This window comes from Lynx rufus, unplaced genomic scaffold (assembly GCF_022079265.1).
Source record: "Lynx rufus isolate CCGP_SWC_20201006 ecotype Redwood Valley unplaced genomic scaffold, mLynRuf1.p SCAF_1, whole genome shotgun sequence".
NCBI lineage: Eukaryota > Metazoa > Chordata > Mammalia > Carnivora > Felidae > Lynx > Lynx rufus.
Window position 1 is genome coordinate 115,568,414 of NW_025814823.1, and position 15,708 is coordinate 115,584,121.

The window sequence follows — 15,708 nt, forward strand, 5'->3', positions numbered from 1 at the left end:
TCGTGTGATTCGTTAATACACATCAAGCACTTAAGATAGTCCTCAGCACATAGAAAGTTCTGTTTAAGTGATTGTTATTATTACTATTAAAAGAGTATTCTAATTTTTTAAAATGTTTATTTTTGAGAGAGAGACAGAGAGAGGGAGACGCGGAATCCAAAGCAGGCTCCAGGCTCTGAGCTATCAGCACAGAGCCTGAGGTGGAGCTCTACCCCACCAGTCTCGAGATCATGACCTGAGCCAAAGTCAGATATTTAACCAAATAGCCACCCAGGCAACCCTAGAGTATTCTAATTTTGTTGGAACTTTTTTTTTCCCAAATTTTAGTTAAATGCTAGTTAACATACAGTGCAATATTGGTTTCAGGAGTAGAATTCAGTGATTCATCACTAATGTACAACACCCAGTGCCCATCCTAATAAATACCCTCCTTAACACACATCACCCACCTCCCTCTATCAACCCTCAGTTTATTCTCTATTGTTAAGAGTCTCTTATGGTTTGTTTCCCTCTGTCTTTCTCTCCTCCTCCCATATGTTCATGTTTTGTTTCTCCCACATATAAGTGAAATCGTATGGTATTTGTCTTTCTCTGACTTACTTAGCATAATACACTCTAGCTCCTTTTGGAACTTTTCTTGTCAGGGAAACTACACATTAAAACTAGTTAGCTGTTTAACTGGAATCAGACATCTGCATTACAGGTAGAGATGGAAAGTTTCAGAGCATCAGCTATTCCATTTTGAAGCCCTTTGGACAGATCACCCCATTAGGGCCTGTGTGTCATAGTTTTAAGGTAATTGAAGTCATCCTGTTTTGATTTGGGGGTTCTTATTTTATGATCATTATTGAAACAAGACAGCATATATGAGAGGAGCCCAACGGAGGGCTTGAACTTGTAACCCTGAGATCATGACCTGAGCTGAGATCAAGAGTCAGACGCTTAACCACTGAACCATCCAGGTGCCCCTGAGAGGATTTTTCGTGTTCTTGTGCATTGTCAGTATTTCTCAACCTATTCCATGTCATAAAGTATTATTTTTTTTAGCATACTGGAGTGCAAGGATGGGGCTATCTGTGGCTAGAGTTTATGGTTCATGGGCTGCAGTTGACCCATTTCCTGCCTAGATACTCAGACTGCTGAAGGGGTCAGTGTGTCAGCATACTTGTAACTTCTTAGTGACCCACATCAGTTGGGAAGTTCTCTCATTATGAAATAACTAAGGAATTCCATTCAGAATCCATATTTTCACTTTGTACCCATCTACTTTCCCCTTAAAGACTGTGAAATAGGTCACAAAAGTGGAAATTGAGTAGTTTTGTTTTTCTTTGGTTAAAGCATAAGAATATGACTTTTCAACCCTCCCACAAAAGACCATCTAACACATCCTACCTTTCCTAGAAGTAATTTTTCAGACTTTGGTGCACGCAGACCCAGTATGTATATTATCTGGAGTGTCTTCTGGAACTGGATGCTGGGCTTTTGACCTTGAAAATCCTCTGAAGACTGGGCAGATAGGAATGTATTTCAGAAAGGCAATCCTCTTTACCATGCTCATCCCAATGGGGAAGTCATAGCTCTTGAGGCTGGTAGACATCTCACTGTTGGCATGGGCCCCAGCTTTCCACTGTATTAGACCTCGTTCCTCTGGGCTCCCTGGAAGAGGACAGAGAAATTACCAGGGCCAGCAACCCTCCACTACCTCCCCTTCCCATAACCTAGTCCTAAGGCAGACTTCTGGAATCCATGGTCTTCATTCTCAATTATTTTCTGGAACTGAAAAGTTACTGAATCCACAATTCTCAGCTCCTAAGTTGGCAAGAGCTCGAGGAAACCCTAAAAGGTACTGGTTATACTTAGTATTTATTGTGTATCTATAGTGTACCAGGCTCTGTGCTAAGTGCTTTCATTTCTTTATCTCATTTCTCCAAAACATTCCTGTGGGAAGTATACAGGTACTATTATACAAATTTATATGATGAAGAAACAGGCAGAAAGGTTAAGTAATGGTCAGTTTACATCTCTACTGTGGAGCTAGTGTGTGCTAAGCTGATGGGGACCAGATAGTGCCCAGACCTGCTTTGGGGCCAAGCAGGGATATTCACAAACACTATAATCATTATTAATATTCAATATTATGATTCCATATTTAGAAAATACACTTGCTTTTATAATACAAACCTCAGAAAGTCAAGCTACTAAGTAAAATCTTTGTTGGTAGTATGGATACATAAAAGATTATTTACATCTAGGGGAGTATTTCCTCAAGAGGCAGGAAAGCAGTGCATGAGATCTCTGAGGTTTTTACAAGAGGGCTGAGGTTAGAGATGACTGATACAGTGTGAGTAGAAAGAGACTTCCACTAGCCCCACTAGCATTTCTTGAACTAAATTACCCCTCTTAGTTTCTGCTGTGGATGGGGAAAGAAAGAAAATGCAAGGCGGCCCATCAGTAAAATGTGCATCACACAGAAGAAAGTTGTATACAGGTAATTCCATGACTAAGGACCAGCTTCTGATTTAACCAGACCTGGGTTTGAATTCAGGTTGGCAATTAGGCAACTTGAATTAGGCAAGTGATTTGATCACTCAGCTTCAGATTCCTCAACAATGCACACTGAAGGACTATTGACGATTATGGAGCTCCTGGGTGGCTCAGTCGGTTGTGTCTAACTCTTTGATTTTGACTCAAGTCACAATCTCACAGTTGGTTGTGCAGCTGAGCCCCTTGTCGGGCTCTGTGCTGACAGCGCAGAGCCTGCTTGGGATTCTCTCTCCTTCTCTGCCCCTCTCCTGCTTGTGTGGTCGCATTCTCTCTCTCAAAACAAATATTAAAACAAAAAAGGATTATGGGGCATAACATGTAAAATGATCCCTGGTAGTGATGGTTGCTGATAGGGAGTTGGGTTGAAGGATGGGAATGTGAGAATCTCAGCAAGGCAGTCTGAGGCTATTAAAATCTGAGGTAGCTTAATCCAGCTACCCAAATCACAAAGTCCGTCAGTATACAGTCCAGCTGATGCCCTCTACCTCCTCAGATTCCATGAGCATAGAGGCTGCCACTTCTCTTTCTCATGTCCACAGCCAGCCTTCTAAATGGGGAGGAGCGGGTACCACCTGTTAGTCCATGGGGTAACTGCTACCAAGAGTTCTCTCATCATCTGATGCTGTCTGGAATTCCTAAAAGTGCCATGGCACTTAGGCCTTGCCTGCCCTCCAACCCTGCAGCTGTGTTCAGGCTGGGAAGTGGTGGGCGATGGAGGGCCATCATCCTTCTACTTCCATCCCTCATCTTCCTGGAATGATGCAGTCTTTAACCTCTGCCTCCATGGGGCTTTCCCTGATCCACCAGACCCCCCGAAACCCTCTACAGAGGCAGTATGGTGCAATTGTTGGGACACAAGTCCTAGACTGCATCAAATGGACTTGGTAAAAATCCCAGATTTGCAACCTGTTAAATCTTCAAATGCTGTGAACTTCGGTAAGTCACTTAACCTCTCTGATTCTGTTTCCTTGTGAAATGGTGTTGATAGTATCTACCAGGATAGTCTTTGAGAATGAAATGAGACACATAGTTTCATGCCTGACCCATAGTAGACGTTTGGTAAACGTTAACTGTGCTTGTTACTCATTAAGCAACTGGTGAGTTTTTATATTTTACAGGGAACATAAACATGAGCCAGGAGGGTTCTCAGGGACTCACTAAGTTATCTTCCACAATCCCTGCAAAAAGCCGTAACATCAAAGAGAAATAAATGTTAGGGGCTCTTCTAGTAGCTAGTATTATTTGGTAGTGGGTGTTGCCAACAAACTGATGCTTCATTTGTATCTGCCCTAATCTAAGAAAGCAAAGGCTACCAAAGGCACCCCTCAACCTGGCTATCAAGAATTGGAAGGAAACAACTCACAGGGCCCCAGAATGACTTCTCTAGACCCATCCTCTTCAAGACCTATGAGGCATGACTGTACCACTGTCTAGCCACTAGTCTCTCCGTCCAGCCAGTGGGCACTCCACCAGCCCAAACTTCCTGTTTCTCCTTGCACGTCCTGCATTGCATGGGTCCTGGCCACACTTCTGATCGAGGGACCATTTGTTAGAGTGCATGTGAGCCCAGCCTAGTTCTGTTTCCCTCCCAGAGGTGACCCATACCTGGCACTGTGTTGTCCAGTATGAAAGCGAGGCACCCACCCACAAACATCTCTGTGGTCAGCAGCACAGTCAGAATCTGGTCCACTTCAGGAATGCCTGTGGAATAGGTCAAGGGCCAGTGGACATCTTGGCCTCACCTGAAGACCAGAGCTCAGGGACTTTCTCCCCACTTGTGGAGTTTACTGACTTCCTTGAGTGGGCAGGGAGATGAAGTGGTACAAACCCCAACTTTCTAACCTATCTGTACCCTGTCCCACCCTTGGATTCAAATCCCAGTTTTGCCAATTGCTACTTATCTTGGGACAAATCATTTAACTTCTCTGAGCCTCACTTTCCTCTTCTGTAAGGTGGAAATGATAATACTGTCTCCTGGAGCTGTTGTGAATATTAAATGAGCACATGTAAAGCTCCATAGCTGTCCATAGAAAGTGTCTTAGTAAAGGACAGTTGCTAATCACTTCTCAGCTTCTGGTTCACATCTAGAGTTGGGCAGGATTTGTGGTTCTGTCCTATGGTGCCTTTGACCAAGGGAGCTGTGCCCAGAGTCGAGCCCACCATACCTCCCCTATCGACCGAGATACTCAGACTAGCGGAGGCACCTGTGTTGATGACGCCGGGGTTGGACTCCAGGTAATTGGGCAGCGTGAGCCCGAAGAACATGGAAAATCCGAGCACGAACAGGTTGCGAGAGGAGTTCATGTCCACGAACTGCAAGTTGGATAGCCCCACAGCCGTAATCATGCCTGAGGGCGCAAGAGAACTGCTGAAGGCGTCCCTCAGGCCCGATGGGCTCCACCACTCCGCGAACGCGCAGGGACCCACGGCCACACGCGGCACTCACCGAAAAGGGTGCAGAACATGCCCCCCAGGATGGGGTCAGGGAGCGAGGCAAAAAGGGCGGTGAATTTGCCAACAGTGCCCAGGACTAGCATGATGCCCGCACCATATTGCACCACGCGCCGGCTGCCCACCTGCAAGAGAGTCGGGGGGCAGGGTTAGACTCCAGGCGCGAAGCCTGACGCGATGAGTCGAGAGGACAGGAAGGTGGGCGGGGCCTGTTATAAAAGTGAGCACAAAAGGGCCGGGGCTTGATGCGGGGCGGGACCTCTCGAAGACAGGGCGTGGCTAGGCCAAAGGGGGGAAGCTTGGGGCAAGTCTGTGGCACAGGGAATGGGGGTGGGGCTTTGTGCCGCTCCGGCTTGTCTTGGCACCTTGGTAATCCCTAGAACGCCAATGTTGGGGCTAGACGAGGTGGACCCGTTGCCTGTGCCCAGCAGACCTGCGATAATGCAGCAGATGCCTTCCGTGAAGATGCCCCTATAAGGAAAGGGTGAGTTTGGGCCTCGGTCCAGCCTCTGCCCTGGCTTATGTCCTTCCATCACCCTGGGTGGGCTGCTCGCCTTCTTGGGGACTGGGCAAGCTGCAACTATCTGTCCGTAGTACTCCCCACTCCAGGCCAGAGGTGGGTCTGGGAGCCAAGAGCCCAGGTCCGAGCGCTAGTCCCAGGGACCTGGAACTTACTCCCTTAGGCGACTCTGGGCTTCAATTTCCTCATCTGTAAAATGGGCATAATAAGGGTACCTTGTCTCACAGAGTCGTTAGATTGCATAAGAGAATACACAGGGAGGGCTATGTACATGAAAGGTTGTCAATGACCGCAGTTTCCCTTAGGCGTCTTTATCTCAACTACTGGTGACACTCAGAGTGAGTGATGGGAGTATTCCATTTCATAAGTAAGGAGAATGAGATCTGGAAAGTATTAGTGACTTGACCAACTCCACACCTTTGAGACTCAACCTTGTCCCTACATTTGCTTCCTGAATGGCCCCTGAGGGATCAGATATTGGAGAGGGCAGGTGGCCATACCTGTTGATAGCATGTACTGGAGGGGGTGGTGCACCAGCCAGGCGGGCACAAGCATAGTAATCTCCGATGGACTCAATGATGCCAGCCAGTGTGGCACTGAACATTCCCAGGACAGCAGCCGCAGTCACTGTGGGCAGGCCCCACTGACCTGGATAGGGAGGGAGAAGGCAGGATGGGTGCAGTAACCTCTGGGATGCAGGGAGTGGACAAGACAGTATGTGGGGGTTAAGATGTCTCAGGCTGGGGTGGGAGCTATACAGTTGTGGGAGCTTATTTGGGATCACTCAGAGTCATGAAGCTGGAGTGAGGCTTTGAGGAAAATACCACTCTGCCTGCCACACTATAAATGTACAGCTAATGCCAAGTGCATCACTGGCTGCATTGGGATCATCAGGGACCATCATGGATGGTCTTAGCTGGAAGCGGAAGGGCCCAGGTGGGGTGTCTCACAGGGGTAGGGGATGCGGATCCAGGGCGCAATAGCCATGATGTCCCCTCGGGCGTCCGTTCGTGCCTGGAATCCATAAGCTGTGGGGTCTGAGGGCAGCGCATTCGTCAGGGTCAGGATATAGCAGAGCAGCCACACGGTCATGATGGCCAGCACAATCTGAAGTGGGGTGGGGTGAGGGGAGTATTGAGGGCCCTGGAAGTCTTGGTCCAGGCTAAGCAGCCCCTACCGCAGCCCTAGCTCCAGCTCCAGCCCCAGCCCCAGCCCTAGCCTTTGCCCCCACACCAGCTCAGACCTGGACCCCAATACCTACTCTAGCCGCTGACTGGGACCTCACCTGTGCTCTGGCTCTAGCTCCTCTGCTGTCCTGGACCTGACCGCCCCCCGACCTTTGCCCTGGCCCCAGGTCCAGCCCCTGCCCTAGTCCCAGCCCCAGCTGTCTGTCAGCTCCTCACAGGAAACATCTTGAAGATCTGGATGCGGAAGAGAGTGAGGCCTTTGCCCCAACGGTAGACAGGCAGCAGGAAGGTGAGGTTACGCAGGTACTGGGAGAAGAGGACGATCAGGAGAATGGAACTGGGGGCAGAGGCACAAAGGAAAGATGGCTGGTAGGCTGGACTGGGGCCAGGACACGAAAGGGGTGAAAGGGCTGGGGCTGGGAAAGGATCAGGCTTAATGCCTGCTCACCAAGCTGAGATGCCCCAGTGGGAGCCAGCTCGGTCGCCAGCAGCTTGGAAGACAGAGAGGCCAATGAGGGAGACCGTGGGGGTGACCGTGAGAGGCCCTATGTAGCTGAGCAGGGCCCCAGGCAGCCCCATCAGCCCGATCACCACCTCCACCATGCTGGATACCATGATTGCACCCTGGACCTGGAAAAGCAAATAATGGTACTATAAGTCACTGTTTAGAGGCTAGACCTCTACATTAAAAAAAAAAAAAAAGAAAAAAGGTCCTGGACCACCTCCTTGAATCCTCCAACTCATCATTGGCCCTCACTCCCAACTAGCCCCCTACTCAGGTCCAGATCTCTTCTACCCAGGTACAAACCCACCTCACGTATCCGTGGGTGCCAGATATGAGAAGTGTTCAGGGGAAGACTCCAGTTACCGTAGATCTCCTCTGGGATCAGAGACAGGGACACACACATAGCCAGGGAACACAGAGAAGAAGAGAAGGTGCTGCTATGAATGCAGTCTGGTGTCTGGACTCAGGACAGTCGCCCAGACTTCCAGGCCCCTGGGCCTCCCCTCTCCAGCACAGACCCCAGAAGTGTGCCCACCTTCTGGGGGGCATTTCCATCTCTCCAGGCCCAGGATGGCTTTCGCTGGGACCAGAAATGCAAAGGCGCTGGCCTGGAACAGCGGCAGCCTGGAAGGAGAGGCAAAGAGCAACAGGGCAGGGCCAGGGGAGGGCAGGGACACAGAGACAGCAGAGATGGGGAGAGAGGGGCACAGAGAGAAGGAAAGAAAGAATCACATCCAGGGACAGAGACACAGGGACAAGGGCAGGGCAAAGCTGAGAGAAGTCGCTGTGGCCCCAGGCAGGCCTCTAACGTTTTGGGGGCCCAAGGGAGAAAACAAATGCAGTATCTGGCCTACAACATGCTCCCTTTCCTTCCCAACCCCACTTCCTGCACTGTGAGGGGCCATGTACAGGGAAGCAAACAGCTCAGCTCTTGCATCCAAGCCCCACTCACAACCTTCCTCCATCCCCCCATCACAAAAACAACCATCTTGTGGCCACCCAAGCCTAGAGCTGTGCACACAGGGGCAGGGGCCCCTGGACAACAGGCCACTGAAGAAGCCCACACAGGCCCTAAAAGGGAGGAGTGGGTGGTCCTGATTACCCAGAGTAGGGCTTCACAGGAGGAGAGCCCAGCTAGGGTATATTCCCTTAAACCCGCAGACTTCTCGCCTTTGAGGAACGTCAGGGGCCTAACGTGCGATCCCAGCTTCCGGGCTCTAAGGCTGGCTTGGGAGTAGGAGTAGCAGGTGGTGACAGATAACAGCTTTTTCCCCCAAAGAAACAGCCCTCAGAGAAAACACCTTCTCCCACTGTGTGGATCACTGTGTGTGTTGAGGGTGGGGAGGCAGAGGCAGGACAGCTCACCGGATGCCCAGTGTGGTCTGGATGAGGGTGGTGATGCCCACGCAGGTGAAGATAGTACCGATGAGTTGGCTGACCATGTACTGGTCGCGGCCCACGCACAGTGCCTCAGCCAGGAGGAAGGGCACAGCAATGGTGCCACTGAAGCATGTCAAGTAATGCTGGGTGATGGTGGGGGGGGGGGGAGAGTATGAGGTGGGACCCATAGGGCTCAAAGGGAAACAGGGGCATCCTAACCATCCTTATGCCTGCCTCCGTGGGCCTGAACCCATGCTGCCCCTGGCAGCTCACCCAGGGCTGATACTCCTGCAAGGGATTCCCAGAGACCTACGCCTCACCTCTCTCTGGGTTAGTAATCTGCCTCCAAGTTATTCCTGTGGCTTCAGTGGAGTGAGTCCTCTTCCCTGTGACTGCCACTCTGCCTGGCAGGTGACATGTTCCTGGGGATAATCTCTCAGGCTCCATCAGACCCCCTCCCCACCCCTGCTTGGTGACCGTCACAGTTGCTGACCTTAGGTTTCTCTTCCTGTTACCCAAGATAAACTTGTTGGCCCGGAAAGGGGTGGGGATTCTGGGGAGCATGCAGAGTGGGGGTGGGGAAGCCCTCCCGAGAAGCCCACCTGGAAGCCCAGCAGAATGCACAGGTACCAGGGTGGCACATCCTCAATCTTGTACAACATGTCAAACTTGGGTTCTGTAGGCAGGGACATCGTGGGATCCCTCGTGGAGGTCCCTGCTGAGCCCAGGGACTCATGCTGGGGCAGCAGAGAGAAGGAACTCAGGGTGGAGTGATGAGGACCAGCTAAGTCCATTCTGTTCCAGAATCAATCAGGTAGCCCAAGTGGCTGTCAGATCCTCAGAAAGAGGTCCAAACCACACCCTCCCTCTCGGTTCAGCCACCCAACTGCCACTTGGCCTGGCTACTCCCTGCTCGCTCTTCACATTCCTTTGTGCAGGGATGAGTCCACTCTGCTGGCTCCTGGAGGGCTTGGGACCAGGGCATTCCAACCAAGGGGATGGGCCTCTAAGTCAGAATGCCTTGGGGAGCAACAGAGGAGGGGACCAAGAAGGCTGAAGTCTGTGGACAGGCCCTCTTGGGCACACTGTGGTTTCACTCTTGGCCCCTTGGAGGTCCTCGGGGTTTCCCTGGCGGTGGGAGAGGTTGGGTCCCTGCTGGCCCTCAAGCTGGAGTCTGCCAGTCCTAAAGCTGATGACCCCTGCACCCACTGCCACCCACACACCATCCCCCAATTGCTACGTTCAGCTTAGGATAGTCACTCTCGATCAAGTTCATCAGAACTTTTGTCTCTTGCTTCCCGGGGAGAAGGCCTAAGAAGGCTCTCTAGCTCCCACCCAACCCTGCCCCCCACCCAGGTCCCACCCATTCCCCAGCACCTGTGTCTGGCCCTCGGGGTCCTCCTGGGCCCTCATCTTTGGGGCACAGGTGTGAGCGGTTCCTGAGGAAAAGAGGGGATTGGCTTTACGAAGGCCAAGAAGGACTTTAGTCCACACATCAGACATTGTTTGAAGTAAATCTGTAACCAGATCCCCAGCTCTGATTGCGAAAGGAGGACCTGGGCGGAGATAACGTATTAACTCTGGCCATGGTGGTAAAGGCCACCCAAGCCTCTGCCGTCTGAGCACACCCTTCCCTGACTGCACCTGAGCCTGTGCATGGGACCTGTTCTTGTTTCCAAGAGAGGGTCAGAGTGCTGGTGAGGGGTGGGCAGTCTGGGAAGTTTACCAACCCCAGGGTGAGGTGGTAGTAGCGGGGGGCATTTACTAGGTCACACTCTGAACAAGACTCTTCCTCCCCACTTATTAATAACAAGTTAATAATTATCATTACCATAATCACTGTCTTTAATGAGGAATGACTGTATGCCAAGCAATTGCTATGTACTGCCGTGTTTAACCCCAGGCACTAGGCGGTATTAACCTCTTTTATAGCTGAAGAAACAGATCTAGGAGATGTGATCTGACCAAGGCCACATAGGTGCATGATTTTAGAAAAACATTCCAAAAACTCAGGTTGGCCTGAACTCCGGAGCTCATGCTATAAATCAGCCATTAAATTTGATAAAGGCCTGCCCTCCCCACACAGCCACTAATCTCTCAGTTTCTCAGAGGCCCAAAACAGATGGGCCAGCCTTGCCAGTTCCCTATGTCAAGACAATGATTCCCTTCCCCTCCCGGGCAGGACTGGCTACATAATTCACAGGACGCTGTGCAAAATGAAAATTTGGGACCCCCGTTCCAAAAGCATTATGAATTTTAACACAGCAGTAGTAGAATATTAAACTAAATATAAGGCCTTTCTAAGCACTGGGCTCTGTGTGAGTGCATGTCACTGAAACCTGCCCTCGACTCAGCCTGTCTTCTCCTCCTGGCAGGCCTACCAGCCTGATCATGGGACCTGGGGGCTAAAGGTGGTTGGGAGGGTCTGAGGAGCTGAGGCTCTTCAGCTGGTGGGGATGGACCTAAAGTTCCTGGTTCTGCTTCCCTCTGGGCTGCCCCAGCCCCAGCCCCCCAGGGCCCACCTACTTCTGGGTTGCTGTGCCCACGGCCAGGCCCTGTTCCAAGGACCCACAGGCAGCAGTGCTCTCCACCTGGGCAGCAGCTTCATCCCACGGCCGTGAATCCGTCGTCAGCTTCTCCAGTCCCCAGCTGTTCCTCTGTCTGCCTATCTTCTCCTCTCCCTTCTTGGCTCTTGCTGCCAGGTTTCCCAAAGTCGTCTGACCAGTTTGAAGCTTCCAAACTTCTCCTTAGCATTTTCCTCCCCACCTGCCTCTCTCCACCCCAGTACTCCCCAGGGGGCTATGGAGACTGAGCTCCACCCCTTACACTGAAGTGCACAAGTCCCACAGACATTCAGTTCAACCCAGCCACATGCCACACACACAGAAACAAGGCAGATATGTTGTACATGGTTTCAGGTACACAAACAAATGGATCCACTGCACTCAGACTGTGCTGCAGTGTATCTAAATCACTCCATGTAGGGGCGCCTGGGTGGCTCAGTCGGTTGAGCGTCCGACTTCGGCTCAGGTCATGATCTCACAGTCAGTGGGTTCTAGCCCCTCGTCGGGCTCTGTGCTGACAGCTCAGAGCCTGGAGCCTGTTTCAGATTCTGTGTCTCCCTCTCTCTCTGCCCCTCCCCTGTTTGTGCTCTGTCTCTGTCTCAAGAATAAATAAACATTAGAAAAATTTAAAAAAAAAAAAAAAACAACTTAAAAAATAAATAAATAAATCACTCCATGTAATCACAGGGCCACACAGATCCATGTCATAGGATCCCATCTCCACACCCAATACACTGGCAGCTCAGCTGGTTCCTTGGGCCCTGGCTCTCTTCCTGGTGACTAGGGGTTCTCTCCTGGGGTGAAGGCCAGGGAGGAGGGGCCTCAGGCAGATAGGGACCAGGTAATGGAATGTAGGGGACCAGGCTGCAGTATAGCTCATAAAATCTGGAGGGGTCAGGTCCTGCCTGGGGCACCCCTATTCCTCCAGCAATGACTTCCCCCGCAATTCCCCAAATCTGAATCCCCTCCCAGCCCTGTCACTACTCAAACTTGGACTTGGTTTGAGCCTCTTTTATTTTCTAAGCCTTGGTTTCGGTGTCTGTCAACTGGGGATTAGAGTGTCTGTTCTGTCCACCTCCCAGGGCTTCAGCAGATCAGAGAGACACCCACAAAAGAAACTACAAGGTATAGCACTGCCTGCCCACAGTGCCTGCCCCAGACTTAGGTGGGGCCCAGGTGGAACCATTTCCTCCATTGCTAAGGAAAGGTCTCAGGCCAGAAGAATTTCTGGGGAGAGCAGGACTTAGAATCAAGATACTGAATCCAGCACGTTCCAGGAACCCTGCCCTCCCCAGTCCCAGGCAGACACCTAGGGCTCAATCATGCCAGCTAGGGTCAGAGGTAGAGTCCGGAAACTGAGCAGCTGCTGGGCATAGACCCAGTTAGACCAGTGTTCAGGGAGGGGCACAGATAGCAGAGTGCTAAGTAGGCGTGTCCACAGGTAGTCTGCTCATGGAGTTTTCCTTTTCTCTCATGATCGATCTGGGTTTTATCATTCATATAACTGATTCCATATGCCTTTGACAGCTTGCTCACATTTCTAGCCATGACAGGTCTCATCTACCTCTGGAAAACTGTATGGAAGTGTATTTGGCCCTCTCTAGGTACAACCTCAGCAGAAATACCAAAGTCTGACTTACCAGCCCCATGAGCACCTTTTGCAGACGGAAGGAATCAAGAAATGGAGGTCACTGGGTTTTATTTGAGTCCAGAAGGGAAGGCCTCGCCTCACACACACCAGGCCCCAGTGTTCTAAAGCCTGAGGAGGGGGGTGGTGGCCATGGCAGCACAGAAAAGCATGGCCTCCCTGCCCTCCAGGCAGCCTGCACAAAGGAGTAGGACAGATCCAGAGGAAGCCCAGCTCCCTTCAGGGGCTGACCAGGAAGGGGAAGGAGCAGTTGGACTAGAGCTCTGTCTTCGTGACAGGTGCCTCCTCTGAGCAGGCCCCCTGGGGGCCTCCACACAGCAACGCCTCCAGAGCCTCTCGGCCTTGTTGGTGGGCTTTGTAGATCTGGTCTTCTCCAAACTCCCCCAGGTAGTGCAAACATGTCATGGAGAGCCTAGGGGAGCCCAGCAAGAGCCTCAGACTTTGCCTGCCCCACAGGGGGCTGATCAAGGCTCCAAAGTCTCCATTCCACCCCCCATTCCTGCCATCACCTGGTGGGCCAGGGGCCCCCTGTGATCATCACGCTGATGTTTGGCTCTGGCCCCTTGCTGAGTCCTGGGCCCGTGAGACGTTTCACCTGGTTCACTTCTCGGACCCCGTAGCTGGAAGCAGTGGGGAGGAGAGATACAGCATTAGTGGGAGCCCTGCCAGCAAGGGATCCATCCTCCACATGAGGCTGAGCACACTGGGCATTTGCTGAAGCCAGAGCCCAGATTCTGATCTTCCCTGATGGAAAACTGAGGACCAGAGAGGGAAAGCCCCTGGCCCAAGGTCACACAGCAACCATATATCCTGGCCACCTACCATTCTACTTGCTCCTAGCTCCAGAGCTCAGACTGCCTCACAGCCAGCCCCCTACCTTAGACCAGAGCCCTAGTGGATTGTGTGTCTGGTGTGAGTGGGAGAATGAGAACCTCTACCCATCATCCCTTCCCCTGGGGGAGGGTGGTAGGGACCAGACTTTTGACTCACCCCTGCCAGGTCTGGGAGCAGCTCCGGTCCAGGATGTCTGTGTATACTGATTCACTCAGCTCCTGCTGCCCTCCTGAGTCCCGGGTGTGAAGCTTGGCCTCTGCCTTTGCCAAATGTTGCCACATCTAGAACGAGGAGGGGCTGAGAGCCAGGACTTTTGGACTGCTCAATGGTGGGAGAGGGGCAGACAGGAGCCTGGGTCTCCGGGAGAAAGTGAGGTGAGACTTTTGAGCAGGAAACTCCTGTGAACAGGCTTCATGGCCCTCCCACAGGCTCGGAAAGCTGAGACTGGGTCTGCTGAGATAGGATCCACTTCCCTGGAATGGGGTGGGTGGGAAACTCTGAAGTGGAAAGTTAGGCCTGAGCACTGGGCCTCCTTCCCCAGGGCACACCTGCCCATCAGCACATGATATTTTATTTTATTTTTTTAAGTTTATTTATTTTTAAGAGAGAGAGAGAGAGAGAAAGAATCCCAAGCAGACTCCTGCACTGTCAGTGCAGAGCCCGACATGGGGCTCAAGCCCAGAAAATGCAAGATCATGACCTGAACTGAAACCAAAAGTCGATGCTTAGCTGACAGAGCCATTCTTCTTCTTAAACCACAAGAAGGAAAGAAAAAAAGAAAAAAAAACACCAGAGCCCAGTCTTCAATGACACGTGTGCTCATAGGCTCCCCTCCCCCCATAGAGATATTCAGGCATGCTTGACAGGCTTGTGCATGAACAAGAGATACACACATACTCATATATTCATGTACTCAACCCACATGCACACATGCACATATACACCAGTGCTCCCTGGTCATATTTTGGGAAGAAGCCCCAACCTGAGGATAAGCCTGGAAAAGAAAGAGTCCAAGGGGACAAGCTCGTGACTCCCTAGAGTCTCAAGATATTGTGGAATGGGTGTCCCAGATAATCTGCTCGCTGTTGGGCAGAGAGATGGGTAAACTGAGGCATGGAGGTTTAGGTGAGGTGAAGGTGGAAATATCATGGAAGGCTGAATCTAACTTGATACCCTGGGATTGAGAGTTTAGAAATCAAAGGCCAGGGGCGCCTGGGTGGTTCAGTCAGTTGACCGTCCCACTTTTGATTTCGGCTCAGGTCATGATCTCACATATATGAATAAATATTAAAAAAAAAAAAAAGAAAAAGAAATCAAAAGCCAATAGTAGAATCTGAGGTAGAAGGAGGGGACTGTCTTCAAGAGGGGCCTGGATAGGGTCAGGGGAACTGCTGGGGGGAGGTACTCACCTGGTAGGCCACCGCCCTGCAGGCATCACAGCGCAGGTGAGCAGGCATATGAGCTGAGTACTTCTCCTCATCGTCCAGCTGCGGGGCAGTGGCTGTGAGTGGAGCCCTGTCTCCAAGGCCTCCTGGGATGCCCCAGGCTCCCAGCAGCAGCAGTGTCAGTGTCAGTGACAGCCTCATGGTTTGTGGAGCTGGCTCAGTGAGCATGGGCTGTGGTTGGGGTGCAGGTGTGCATGTGTATGTGTGCAGTGGGGGCCGCCCCGGAACTCCTGACCCAACCAATGGGGAACCAACACCTCACCCCTCCCACTCTCTCCCTTCCCCCAGGGCCCTGAAGATGCCACGTGTGCACCACCTCTAGTGGGATCCTTGCTTCAGCCAACTCAACTCCATTTCACAGATAGGGAACAATGATGTAAGGAGGGGGGCTGAGCGTGGGCAAGAACACATGGGAGCTGATACCTCCCATGTCCTGGGATCTGGCAACTCAGTGAGCACTGTCCTGAGTACCTTGGGGGAAGAGGTACTTGGTTAGTGTCATTTTTATGAGCACATGAAGGCTCAGAGAGAAGTGACAAATCCAAGACCATACAGCTACAAGGGCCATACTGAAACTGGAATCCAAACCTGATTGACCCCAAAGCCACTGGCCACTCAGCCACCAGGAGG

General features: G+C 51.6%; 2 protein-coding genes across 2 annotated transcripts in view; both read right to left on the reverse strand.

Annotated features, from left to right (window-relative positions):
• Positions 1-11,195, reverse strand: part of SLC23A1 (solute carrier family 23 member 1) — a 16,598-nt gene extending 5,403 nt beyond the window's left edge. Inside the window, exons 1-15 of the mRNA XM_047085542.1 lie at positions 11,114-11,195; positions 9,965-10,026; positions 9,190-9,324; positions 8,573-8,730; positions 7,743-7,831; positions 7,515-7,582; positions 7,151-7,332; positions 6,919-7,039; positions 6,466-6,622; positions 6,016-6,163; positions 5,361-5,466; positions 4,991-5,120; positions 4,749-4,892; positions 4,150-4,245; positions 1,393-1,656 (exon numbers count right to left, since the gene is read on the reverse strand). Coding sequence (XP_046941498.1) covers positions 1,412-1,656; positions 4,150-4,245; positions 4,749-4,892; positions 4,991-5,120; positions 5,361-5,466; positions 6,016-6,163; positions 6,466-6,622; positions 6,919-7,039; positions 7,151-7,332; positions 7,515-7,582; positions 7,743-7,831; positions 8,573-8,730; positions 9,190-9,324; positions 9,965-10,026; positions 11,114-11,195 — 1,923 coding nt within the window. The 3' untranslated portion in view covers positions 1,393-1,411. The remainder of the gene's footprint in view (positions 1-1,392; positions 1,657-4,149; positions 4,246-4,748; positions 4,893-4,990; positions 5,121-5,360; positions 5,467-6,015; positions 6,164-6,465; positions 6,623-6,918; positions 7,040-7,150; positions 7,333-7,514; positions 7,583-7,742; positions 7,832-8,572; positions 8,731-9,189; positions 9,325-9,964; positions 10,027-11,113) is intronic.
• A 1,638-nt stretch (positions 11,196-12,833) lies between these two features.
• MZB1 (marginal zone B and B1 cell specific protein) lies at positions 12,834-15,246 on the reverse strand. The gene is made up of 4 exons (XM_047097982.1): positions 15,043-15,246; positions 13,790-13,914; positions 13,309-13,419; positions 12,834-13,211 (listed from the first exon to the last, which is right to left on the reverse strand). The coding sequence occupies exons 1-4, from the start codon at positions 15,244-15,246 to the stop codon at positions 13,055-13,057; spliced, it is 597 nt and encodes a 198-aa protein (XP_046953938.1). The 3' UTR covers positions 12,834-13,054.
• Between the last annotated feature and the right edge of the window lie 462 nt (positions 15,247-15,708).

Coding starts and splice junctions, on each gene's coding strand:
- MZB1 (XM_047097982.1), bottom strand. CDS start 15,246: ATGCTCACTGAGCCAGCTCCACAAACCATGAGGCTGTCACTGACACTG. Junction 13,915..15,042: donor GCAGGGCGGTGGCCTACCAG/GTGAGTACCTCC, acceptor TCCTCGTTCTAG/ATGTGGCAACATTTGGCAAA. Junction 13,212..13,308: donor GGGGGCCCCTGGCCCACCAG/GTGATGGCAGGA, acceptor GGGCTCCCCTAG/GCTCTCCATGACATGTTTGC.